Source organism: Mastacembelus armatus, chromosome 7, assembly GCF_900324485.2.
Source record: "Mastacembelus armatus chromosome 7, fMasArm1.2, whole genome shotgun sequence".
Lineage (NCBI taxonomy): Eukaryota > Metazoa > Chordata > Actinopteri > Synbranchiformes > Mastacembelidae > Mastacembelus > Mastacembelus armatus.
The window spans coordinates 3,543,170-3,555,851 of NC_046639.1; the positions used below are offsets into that span (position 1 = coordinate 3,543,170).

The 12,682-nt window shown below is 40.1% G+C and overlaps 2 protein-coding genes across 9 annotated transcripts in view; one reads left to right on the forward strand and one right to left on the reverse strand.

Annotated features, from left to right (window-relative positions):
• Positions 1-4,548, forward strand: part of zbtb46 (zinc finger and BTB domain containing 46) — a 55,143-nt gene extending 50,595 nt beyond the window's left edge. For both annotated transcript variants that reach the window (XM_026331873.1, XM_026331872.1), the window contains 2 exons: positions 5-180; positions 277-4,548. In XM_026331873.1, coding sequence (XP_026187658.1) covers positions 5-180; positions 277-717 — 617 coding nt within the window. In that variant the 3' untranslated portion in view covers positions 718-4,548. The remainder of the gene's footprint in view (positions 1-4; positions 181-276) is intronic.
• Positions 4,549-5,090: 542 nt separating this feature from the next.
• slc2a4rg (SLC2A4 regulator) overlaps positions 5,091-12,682 on the reverse strand; it is a 35,480-nt gene continuing 27,888 nt past the window's right edge. For 3 of the 7 annotated variants that reach the window (XM_026331608.1, XM_026331609.1, XM_026331607.1), the window contains 2 exons: positions 11,408-11,535; positions 5,091-10,659 (listed from right to left, as the gene is read on the reverse strand). In XM_026331608.1, the coding sequence (XP_026187393.1) occupies positions 10,548-10,659; positions 11,408-11,535 (240 nt within the window). In that variant the 3' untranslated portion in view covers positions 5,091-10,547. Of the gene's footprint in view, positions 10,660-11,407; positions 11,536-11,753; positions 12,578-12,682 lie in introns of those variants that run through there. The other 4 variants (XR_003297221.1, XR_003297220.1, XR_003297219.1 and 1 more) reach the window with 4 other exon arrangements.

The following is a 12,682-nucleotide window of genomic DNA, read 5'->3' on the forward strand; positions in this document are numbered from 1 at the left end:
ACAGTGAATGACTTCACAGTGATCCGTAAAAAGTTCAAGTGCCCCTACTGCAGTTTCTCTGCTATGCACCAGTGCATCCTAAAGAGGCACATGCGCTCTCATACTGGTGAGAGGCCCTACCCCTGTGAAATCTGTGGCAAGAAGTTCACCAGAAGGGAGCACATGAAGCGGCACACTCTGGTAAGTGCGCTCACATCATCACCAGTAGGGGGCCAGTAAAATACACTTATCCAAAGTGTATACAACATTTTTTAAAATGATGTTGCCATCCAACAGGTCCACAGCAAAGACAAGAAGTATGTGTGTAAAGTATGCAGCCGAGTCTTCATGTCAGCAGCTAGCGTTGGAATCAAACATGGCTCCCGTCGCCATGGTGTCTGCGCCGACTGCTCTGGCCGGGGCATGGCTGCCCTGCTGGACCACAATGGGGAGGTGGGTGGAGACATCTCTCCAGAGGAGGAACTGTATCCCGGCGATCGTTTCCATGATGACCAGGCAGAGTGCGATGGTGATGGAGAGGGCGAGGAGGAGATGATGGTCGAAGGGGATGGAGAGATGATTGGAGAAGGTGAAGAAGAAGGAGGGAAATGGAAGGACTCAGGGATGACCACTGAGACACACGGACCACTGGACAATGAGAAGGAGGAAAGCGACTCCTCCGCACAGGAGGGGGAGCAGCAGAACGGGAGTGAGAGGGACTTCACCTGGATCTCCTAGAATCCGCCAGGCTCTTGTGGCTCATCAACCAGTCTCTGAAGATCTCTGAAGATCTCTCAGGCAGAAAACTCTGCCCTCTTTACCCATTCGTCCCACTGTGGGCAGGCCTTCCTTTGAAAGGAAATGCTGAAGGGTGATGCACGACAATGATATAAACCCATTATGAGTAACACACTCAAATGCACACACATACACACAGACACACACTCTTAGGCTATTCTCAACCCATAGTAGAAGAGTGGTCAAGAGATGGCTCAAGTGCAAGGCTTTTTCCGCTTACCTCCTTTACTTCTGATGCAGTGTTTTTGTCTTTCTTTTTCTTGAGGGTTCAGGCCAGAGTCCAGTAGTTTTCTACTCTGTCTCAACAGGAACCAACAAGAATGCTGCCAAGGACACGGCCAATGCTAGACTGCAACTTTGTATGTTTGCCATCACAATCACCATGGAAACCAAGGATCATGACAGTGTAGGGAAATAGCCAGGAGGAGGGTGTCTTGGTCCCACCTCGGCTGAAATGTTTCTGGGTAAAGTGTCTCTCTACAAATGAAGGGAGAGTCTAAATCTATTGCAAAGCTACATGTGTCAGAGGACCGGGCAGCCCCAAGGCACGTTGTTGATGCAGAGTCCTACTGCCACAGACTTGCACTTTAATGAAAACTGACTCCTTACAAAGCCCTGAACCCGTGGTTTACATTTTTGATCTGATCTTTACTTACCTAAACAACTCGGTGACCGCACCTACCTTTAAGGATATATTTTATGTCCTCTTGACTGTTATCAGGATATAGAAATCACTGAATCTTTGTGCAGATTGCTGTTTATATAGCCTATGCCTTTCAGTGGGGTCCTTAATCTTTTCTTCACCTAAGTTTAACACACGGTTTCTATCGATCCATTCCCACAAATACTGGAGATTTGACAAATGTACATACGTTTTTGTTTTGTTGGAATTCAAAAGGGGAGTGAGTGTGAGACGGAGAGAGACTGAACGAGACTTTTACAGTGTATGGAAGAGTTTATAACCTCCTCATAAACAGCATTTCTACGCATCAGTTTCTGCTTCCCTGTTTGGAAAATCAACGCAAGCACATAATTGGTCCACATGACGTACACTATTAACTCCTTCTGTCTCTCTTGCTGTCTCTGGTTGAGTGTCTTTCACACTGGAGGCTGTGACGATCGGACCTGAGAGCCACCTCTCTCACACCTAAGGAGGAGCTGCCTTTGTTGAAAACCCTGTATTTCTGTATTTTTTTCTTGGCCATGTACTTTCAATCCAGAATATGCAGACTCTTTTCATGGTTTATCTTTCTTTTGGTGACATATTTTGTCTGGCTTCGTAAGGTTAAAAGAAGAGGATCAAAATTGTGCTTGAAATTCAGAGTTTGATATTTGTAGAGAGTGTTAATATTAATTTTTGTTTAACAGCTATTTATTGAAAAACTGTTTGTGGATATTTGAGAAGTCATTCCCTCTTTTGTGTGTGTGTGTGTGTGTTTGTGTGTGAAACAGGATGGATGCTTGTATGCAAGAGTGTCCAATGTCCAAAAAAAAGTCTATATTGATTTCTTAAGATTCTTTCCATGTTTTTGGCAGAATTATTGACAATTCAAGTGAGGCAGATTACATGTCTTATTATTCTGATTATCACAAGTATGATTACTGTTGTTGATGTTACTATTAATTATTATTAAGTGCTGGATGCTAAGCTTTATTGTGTGTTCTTTTTTGATATTTTATATCTTGTATAAGAAAAAAAGCTTTTATACTTTGCCTTGTTGTGGACAGCAAGCCATGGGGCTTTTATCAACCTTTTCTTGTGCCAGTTTACGCTTTCCTGTTGTATTTGCTTTTTTACCAAGGGGGAAAAACAACTTCACTGTCGAGCTTCTCTGTTAGATATTGATTGAAACATATATTCAACACATGCTTTTGCATCACTAATGTACACTAATTGAATCATATGGAACCAAAAACAATCTCGTACCTTGTATACAAGAAGTGCTTTTGTTTCACAGTCTGTATGTGCAGGTGCTTTTAGATTTATTGTTGTGGTTAACAGTTTTGTTGTTGGGTTGTTTATTTTTTTTTTTTAACCTGTCACTATTGTCACAGTCACAGTTTGAAAAAGTGCACGTTATGGTATTATTGTGAATATGAAGGGCTGTGTGAAAGGACCAGCTAGCTTTTGAAGACTGCATTTTCAAACCAAGCAGATTATTATGGTTATTATTTTCAGTTTTTAATGTCACACCTTCGCACAACATACAATCAAGTAGAAATGCAGCACGCAGATGAACGTGTGTTGAGTCTTCATGCTGTATTTCTATCTGCCAGCATTTTACTGGCTCGACTATAGTTCATTTACGTAAAGGGAAAGTGAGCTCTGCAGTAGTAACTCTGGGAAACATTTTGTTGCCAGTGCTGGTCGCACACATCAGGCCTCTCTGCTACAGGTGCCATGGACTGCACTTCCCATCAACCCCCTCTTAGAAACTCTCAGCACAATGCAATTTGTGATGCTTTCTTAATGTCTGGCAATTGTTTAATTGTTTTGTTTTTTTTTTAAATTTAGATTATTTATTATGTTTTTAATTTCACCCATTTATCAAACATTTTGGGGTGAAAAGAAAGAGAAAGACAGTGGGGAAGGTTTTTAATGAATGTCAATGGTGGGTGTGGAAGGAGCCCATGATCAGTGACAAATCTCTGTCCAGTGGTATTGTCGTGGCCACTGAGAGACGACTGGATGTATGTGTGACTCCCATGCCCTGTGCTTTTCTCACGACCTGTACTGTATGTCTTCTTCCTCATACTGGGTTGTACTTCAGGAAAATGTCTGCCATCAACCCCTCAATATGTGCCTCAATGACATTTCACCTGTGTGCTTGTGCGAGTATTTGTTTCAGAGAGATGACTGAATATTTGTATCGATGGATAGAGATTACCGAGATGTGGCTGATCAGATTAGAGTAAAAAAATGTTTGAGGATGATACTTCAGAGACAAATCATAATGGGCAACTAGATTCTCCTTCCCACTGTGTGTCGATGACCTTTTGTGCCCTGATTCTGTGGTCTTAACTGCATGCCTGTGTTCATTTTGTCATACCAAAGCAACGTCTTCGGCATCTGCACACAACTGTCTCATTCTACACGATGCAAAACTGGAACTCTTTGCTCTATTGCAGATGAATATGGGTATTTTAGATGTGTACAAATTGCAATCCTCATTTAGCCTGTATAGCTTGATTCACGTGCAAATCATGAAGCCATAGATATGGGTATATCTATATTATACTATATTTCAAAATTGGCGCTTTTTACTTTAGATTTTGTTCTTCTACTAAGAGTGATGTGTGTATACCTTCATATATATGAATTTATATTACTATTATATATTATTTATTTTCTCTCAAGTTTCAGAGGGTCTTTAATTTGTCAAAGGTCGCACTTGAAGCTTGAGGTTTGTTTATTTTCATTGGGAATATTGTTCAATATGATACTGACTTTATATTGATGATCATCATAAACCTGTGTTTGTAACAAAATGTGTTAAATAATCAAAAAAAAAAAAACCTGTCCTGTTTCTACACCTGTTTTGTTTTGGGCAGATTTAAGTGCTCTTGTGCAGATATTTTTTCAGTTGATAGTACTGATCACAAAACATTTTTAAAGTCAACCATGAGCCTCCTGTTTTGATGTTGGGGCTGGCCCACTGGCCATCCAAGCCTCTTTCTAACTTCATGTTTAGTGGAAGAATTAGCTTGACTATTATTTGCAAAAACCAATCAGTCTCAATAAATTTTGAAATTGCTGCTGTAAAGAAATGACCAGTGTCTCCTGGGCCTCTTGTTTTATTACTGTTAGTTGATGGAACTGCTTGGTATTACCTACTTTTGTCCACAAGAGGGCAGAGTGGACAAATGATAGAAAATCTATTGATCTTACTCTACCCCATTTCCTTCATTAGATCTTTTCTTTAAATTTGAACATCTCCTGGAGTAATTTATCCAGACTTTCATTCATATACATTTCATCCTTCATCTACAGCTTATCTTGGAACATTCAGGGTAGTAGGGAAGCTGGAGGCAATCCCAGCTGATTTTGAGCGAGAGGCGTGGTACAACCTGGACAGATCACCAGTCTATCACAGGGGTCAGCCCAGAGACAAACACACATTCACACCTATGACTGTGGGAGGGGGGAAACACAGGGACACAGGGAGAACATGCAAAGTCCACAAGGAGAGGCCCCAGGTTCGAACAGGATTCAGACCCAGAACCCTCTTGTTGTGAGGCAATAGTTCTAACCTCTACACTGCCATGCCACACCCATTCATCTAGATGTTAACGTTAAATAAGGACTCTGTTGGCAGGTTTCTTCCATTCAGGTTTATTTTCTTTCTGTCACATTACATCACATAGATCACATTATCAGCATCATACATGGTCATCCATCTCTTCAAGCACTGATCATAGGCTTGGCATTCTCACAAATACTCCTTGAGTGCACCACTCTTCAGAAAGTGCTTCCTCCATATGCGTGGGACACACATAGAAGAAATGTTGCCCTCCAGTGAAGACCCAAGGCTGATTTCACATTCGCCTCAAAACAGTTTTAGCGTGTCATTTCAAGCTGCAATGAGCAAATTTATATTTAGGGGAAAACTAATTAAATCAGCCTTGGGTTATCAGTTACTGAAGAGGGAAATCTAACACAAAAAACCCTTCAGTGTTGTATATCACCTACCAAAAAAATGAAAAGGGGGGATGCAACACTAGACAAGCAACCTCAAACTTATCCAAACAACCAATCGTTTAAACAAACAATTGAAAAAACAAAAACAAGAAAAACAAAAGTCAGTTATCACACCAGCCAGTGTAAGGCTCAGTAAAACATAACAGGAGAAATAAATGGTCATCAGCGGACAAACAGAGGGTAATAGCCGGGACAAAAAAGAAAAAAATAAGAGCACATTGAGCAGAGAACTGAGTGCAGCTGCCATTGCAATGCATTACATTTAATTTAAGATCTATTGGCTTTGCTGTTGCTGGTTTACACACAAACTAACATTCAAGAAAGCAGCATTTTGACATTTTTTGGAGAAAATGAAGGCTTTTTTTGATGCACATTTCAAGGGTTTATTTTAGCTTAATACACTGGGTAAAGGCTTAGGTGGGACCACAGTAAAGCTGGACAGCATAGGAAACAAGAAATGGAAAATGACAACGTGATCAGAGTAGAATCACTACTCAGTAAAAAAGCAATGGGAAGGATATGTCTATTAGGAAACAAGTAAAACACTAAAAGCACGCTGTGTTGGAATGTGCAGGGCAGGATACAGATTCCCACAAGGTTAATATTTCCATTGTGACCAAAGGTCAAAAGTGATCCTGCCTAACAGCAACTTAACATTAAAAACCACAAACGACATCCACAACAACAATAACCACACGTTCTGAAAAAAAAAAAAAAAAAGTACAGAGGAGAAAGACAAAAAAACAAGTGAGAAAGAAACCCAATGTCACTGAAAGCTCAAGTTAGTTCTTGTTCCATTATAAAGCATCTCATTGCACAAAGTAAGATAGTCAAGAAATACTGCATGGTTGTGTAATTTGATATGATTTAGCAGTGTGGCGACAGCTGTCTGTGGGTGTTAACAGATTTGGATACCAAAATCAGGACGCACTACAGGTTCACTACAGGCAGTACACACTAGCCAGCACATATAACAACAAAAAGGCTTTTTCTTTTTCTAGGTTTTACATTCAATAGGCTTTTTTTTCTCCCCTTTGCCTCTAAGCTACAATACACATTGAATCTTTACGTGTTATATTCACTATAGCTTTTCAATCGACTTTAAAAAAAAAATATTCTGAGCGACTGTAAAAAAGTTTCCTTTTCATATAACAGAGATACAACAACAGAGAAAACAATATATGAAAAAGCCTCATGGTTCTCTTTATGCTGCATATGTACAAGAAAGCCCTGAAACTGCAATTCCATTTATTTCGTCACTGCGTTCCTCATCTCCACCTTCTATGTCGTGTACAGCTCCAGTTTTCCCCACACACCCATTACCAGCTCAGTTCAATCTCCATCCCGTATTTTCTAGCTTTAAGTTGTAATTGTTGATCTATTTTACAAAAGTCCTCTTGGCCAAGATCTGTGCACAAGAGCAACAACTTTTGTACCTAGAGTTCTGCACTCACGAGGCCGAGGTATTATTGTTGCAGCCTTGATGGTTACAGAGCAGTTTAGTGCAACTCGAAATAAGGTGGAACAGCAGCTGGTGGCAACCTGTCCCCTTAACACACAGCAACAGTGTCAACGACTGCCAGCAAAAGCATCGGCCCTACTCCTGCTGCTGGACTCTACAGGTGCTTACACTGAGGATGGAGACAGAGAGCTGATGGGCTGCATCTGACACTTGAACTATGACCAAACAGACATAACAGAATTAAAAGTGATATCCGGCACTAATCGCAGTCTCTACACAGTTACTACCTCAGCTCAGTAAATGTAAAGAAGCATCTATGTGTTTTTTGTTTTTTTGTTTTAAGTACATATTTCGGTAAGGAAGCACAAAGATGAGCTTTATGGATAAAAAAAGTGTGTGTGTGTGTGTGTGTGTTGTGAAAAAACTCCAGGCAATAAAACACTGTAAAGCATCTGTTATCAAGATGATGACGTGCAGCTGAGACCTGTGTTTCCCCATCACTGAGATGAGGCAAGTGCTGCTTTCGGTCCTTGGCACTCCTCCAAGGAAAGGCAAAGGGCCTGACTACCTGCGTACCACACTATACTTCCCCAGTACCACACTTCTACAACTGCCAGCCCCACCATGTCTAGTACGATAAATGTGACACAGAGAGAAAGACATTAACTGTTAAGATCACTTGCTAATAACAGGGGACCCCAAAGGTACAGAACCTCTTATACCTGACACCCAATTTATTCCATCGGGCAGTGACGACACCCTCCCCATGAAACAAAAAAAAAAAAAAAAAAAAAAAAAAAAAATCAATTTTTCACTTAAAAATTTGTGTATTTAAAATGTCTAAATGTATAAAAACATGTCCATGCGCAGTGCATCGTAGTGCAATTTCATTAGGTCAGTACACCTTACCCTTTTTATGTTCTTTTCATTGGCACTTTGTGAAGTTTCTGACTGGAAGAGGCCTGCCAACTGCTCTCACGCCGAGAGAGAGAGGGAGACCTAGCTTATCTGGGAGGCTATTGGAATAAAGACAACAGGCATGCTGATTAATTTTCAAAACAACATGGTTTTTGACAGGAAATGAACGAGACATTAGTGACTACTGCTACAGAGACGACGTGTGCTCAGTACATTTTTGCCCACTGACTCCAAGCCACCAATTAACAGCCAGGCACCTGCTTCCCTGCTTTCATTGAGAAGTGATAACTGGTCGCCTCAAACGTGGACTCGACCGACAGTAGGCCCTGTGGCGACAGGAGGGCAGCGCTGGTGTTTCTATGGTGACAGAGGTGTGACGTCATACTGTACCTCAGTCAAAGAGTCTGCTCAGAAAAAGGCCTGCTCGCATGGGAGAGGACAGGCACGTTGTGTTTGTGTGTGTGTATCTGGATGTGTGTCATACGTTGCCATGGTGATCATATCAGGTCACTGTCAGAGTGCATGAATAGTAGAGGACAAGCAGCAAAATCGACATTTAAAAAGCTGCTAACAAACAGCACAAAGGTGACTCTTAAAAAAAATATACACCAATTGTCATGACTGTGCCTCAGAGCAGATCAGAAAACTACCTGTTCCTTTCTTGTTCTAGTGGAGTTTACGGCCTAGGAACAGAGCGTGAACGGACAGTAAAGCCCTTTGAGGAAAGGTGTCACTTTGGGCTATATAAACTAAAAAAATACTATAATGTTTAAGGGAAACAGGAGAGAAGATAAGAATTAGATTTATATCACTGTTATTTTTAAAATATCTAAAATTGGACTCAAGTGACTCAGAGCCAGTTACAGCAACAATGGTTGTGTGTTGTTAATAAGGGCAGAAGGTTCAACTCAGGATGTCTGAGTTTAAAATGTTCTTAATTTTGACAGCTAGATCTGTCTACTACTTCCATTAATAACATCACCATTAAGAGTCCATCCATGCAGGTCTACTAGTTGACTTGACTGTACAATCTATTGCAGGTTGCCAAATTATTTCAGTTTTGTAACAAGACAGAAATACCAGCAGGTTGCAAAGTGGGTCTTAGAAGCAGATATTTTCTTAGATTGGTCAAAGCTGCTGAGGCTTTTTAAATCGACATAAAAGGAGTATTTTACTTTTCACCTGTCACTTACGTTTAATCTAAACTTTGGAAACTATTCGAATATTATTCTGAAAAGGACTTTGGTAAAGCATTTGAAATCTTGCTCCACCTGCTTCTGTAGAAATCGGTATGCAGGTGACCACTTAGATTTCTTACTTTTCTTCTTCAAATGTTAGACCAGATCTTTGAAAAATGAAACACAATAACTACTAATAACCAGGAAAGATCCAGACTGCTATTGTCTACAAATGCTGCAGTGCTGCTTAATATCTCCATTTAAAAATGACTGCAATGAATAAGAATGACTTGACTAATTATCAGGGAGTGATTGCTGGATTACAATCTGTATTAAGTTCCCTGCATACACGATTCCAGACTGTAAATGAAAGTTTCAAAGGGCCGTTTATCGTTCACGGATCATTCATCATAGTAAACGCCCACTTAAGGACATGAGCTATCCAAGGAAAGAAACTGAGCCACTCTGCCTCAGTTCACCTTAGTAACAACGACAACCACAAAGAAGAACAATATCAAATGCTGTAATTCTGCTGATTGCACAGTGCAACTACTAGTTGCTTCAGCAAGTAACTGCTGAAAATAAATGTTACATAAGTAATCCACTCTCTCGGGCATACACAACAGTGATACTCTGAAAGATGACTTATTTCCTCAAGGTGCATATCTTTAGGGTACAAATATAAAGAAGAAGCGAGGGAAACATGCCTCATATGGCATACACCTCTCTCAAAATATTTTGGAAATTTAAGTGGAAACATGTTGTACTACTTGGTGTGAAGGGTTGTGCATTTTTGCAAAATTACAAGAATAGCTGGCTATATTGAGTTTGCCTAATGAACAGGCTCTTAGATATTGACCAATAAGTGTTTAAACATACAGTTAATATCTAGTAACATTGGCAGAAGATAGTGATGTTAGTATTGGTATTGAGTTTACACCTAAACTGTTGATTGTAAGTGAACAAGCTTTTTTTAAAGTCTTTTAAACAGTGACAATGAAAGACAGATATGCTACAGAGGTCTTCTTGGGCAAATCTGGTGTTAACCTTTGAACTTCCAAAAAGAGTCATGATCCAACCCATAAACAGTAGCTTACATGATGCTCCTATAATAAAATAAGAGTATACGGAAAAGCTTATCTGTAGTCTTTAAACATCGCGTTGAGTTGAGGCCATGAAAAAAGACAAGTGAAAAACAAAAGGTTCAAATCCAATTCAAATGTTTTTTTTTTCCTTATCCATCAAAAGAGTGAAAATGACTCAGTCTTAGAAAAAGTCTCCAAACCTGCATAAAGTTATATTTTCTTGCTGATTTTTTTGTTTATTTTTACCCACCGGTCTCATTGTGTTTGGAAACGGAAAAGAGAGAAGGCAAAGCCCCTGCAGGGCTGGAGGAAGCAGCACAGAGCTCCATCATGAAGAAATCCCCCCTCCTCTCTGCAGTGGAAGAATCCACGTCGCTGTTGCTTCAAGTGAGTAAAGCTCATCTCATGGATCGTGGAAGGGGACTGGATTAGTCGGTGAATCTCTGACAGGCTTTTTTCCAGCGACAGGCTGTGCACCACATGTCTTTCTTCTCCATGCCGTACACCTTTCGGCACTTCTTCGCCTCCCCACGGGGTTTCCTTGGTAACAGCAGATGTGACAGCATTAGGAGAGGCACACAGATATCCATACGCCCACATGGGTAAAATACATATATGCACAATGCACTCACATAAAAGTATTCATGTGCAGGGGTAGGCACACATCCACATTCATGTGTTTCCTTCAAACATGCCAATAGAACACATGTAACTTAGTAGACACAAGTGCAATTTTTAAAATATTTTGATATATTTCAGCGCCATGAAGAGCAATGCAGAGTCTTATCAGTATGTAATTGTTATTGTTAGTCTGGTTGTAAGTAAGAAATCAATAGTGATAAACAGAATTCAGAAATCTCAACATTAGTATGATGACATACACTAATGATTTCCATTCAGCAATAAACCTACCTATAACAAGCCTTTATAAATGTACCTGTATTAAATAATATATTTTTTAATATCTTTAATAATGCAACAAAATAGAATCACTGTGAAATGAAGAACTGTTGAATCTGTCCAGTTGGAACTGCACTGGATTGTTTGCAATTTCATCGTACTGCCACAAAGGGAAAATGGCATGCCATAAGCAGATGTGACATGGAAATACATTTGGTGCTCATAATTGTGACTGCTGGATCATATTATTAACATATACAACACAGTTGAATATACACCTGAATAACCAGAGCTGGACTGGCCCCACTTCCTTAATTTAACCAGAATGTTTTAACATTTCTGGCATAGTCACACAGGCACATGCACACAGCAGACCACTGCCACATACCTGGTTCCTGGTGTTGATTTAGCTGCCGGCGTTATTAAAGCATGGTTCTTGTTAACAGCAGTGTGGGTACTGGTTGCCGGCTGCCGCTTCTCACCGATGCTGACTGTCCGAACATGAGTCACATGGCCCTTCAAAAACCGAAAGACACTGTAAGTGCATTGCTCTACAGTATATATCACTTATAGAGTGAAGCGATGTGTCCAAAAATGACTGGAAGAAATAAAGACAATTATTTGATCGAACAGATAAGACCACGTAAGGCTTACACAGTTACAAACACAAAATGGTAATATAATAATAATAATAATAATAATACCTATTACATTATTGCACCTGACATAAACAACACAGACAACTTCAATGAGAGCTGTGAACAGACTGTGGATCAACGCTGTTTGCCTTTTCTTATCAGTTTGAGTGCAGTTTCAGAAGTCTTTCAGACAGACTTTGGCCTCAGTAATGACCACAGGACATTTTTTATTCCCCTGGGTTAACAACAGCCACAGGATCATCCTGTGGAGCTCTACTGTGTAACTTCTACAAGCTTCCTATGTCATTAGAAGAGTGCACATGTTATCACACACATGACATTCATGTGTGCAACACTCTCAACAAACAGTGGAAATAGTTTGGTCATGGAGGTGACTCTAGTTAAAATATGCAGCGTAAATATAACCCTGGACTACAAGCTCAATGTTTATGCATACACAAGGCATCTTAAAAAGTACTGCAGCTGCTCACACTGCCAAGATCAATGCTGAGAAATCAGTCTGTACCTTCATCATTACCTGGTTGCACTACCTTCCTGTCTCCCAAAAAGACACACGGTTCATAATCAATTCACATAAACTCCATCTGTACAGTGTTTATCTACAACCAGACAAGCAGTACATACATTTTTTGTGTCCCTGCAGCGATTTGCCTGCCAGTTTTATTATTGATTTTAAGATCCCTTCATTGGTTAGTAAATGTTTAAACAGTTCTGCGTCTGAGTGTGTCTGATGTGCTTTTAAGACACAGTATGTGCCTCCTACATCCCTCAGGTCCTTTGACTGTCTCCTAGCCGTCCCAGAAGCCCAGTCTCTGATTCATGGTAGTTCTGCCCCCAGCAATTATGGCTCCAGCCTCTGAAGCAGCTTATTAGAAGCACACAAGGTTTCACTGAACATGTTTTAAACTTTTTGTAAACATGTTCCTTCAGTTTCTTTTATTCTCATCAGTTTTTACCTCATATTATTTTTTACTTCTTTGTTCTTATTTCATAAGTTCATGAAG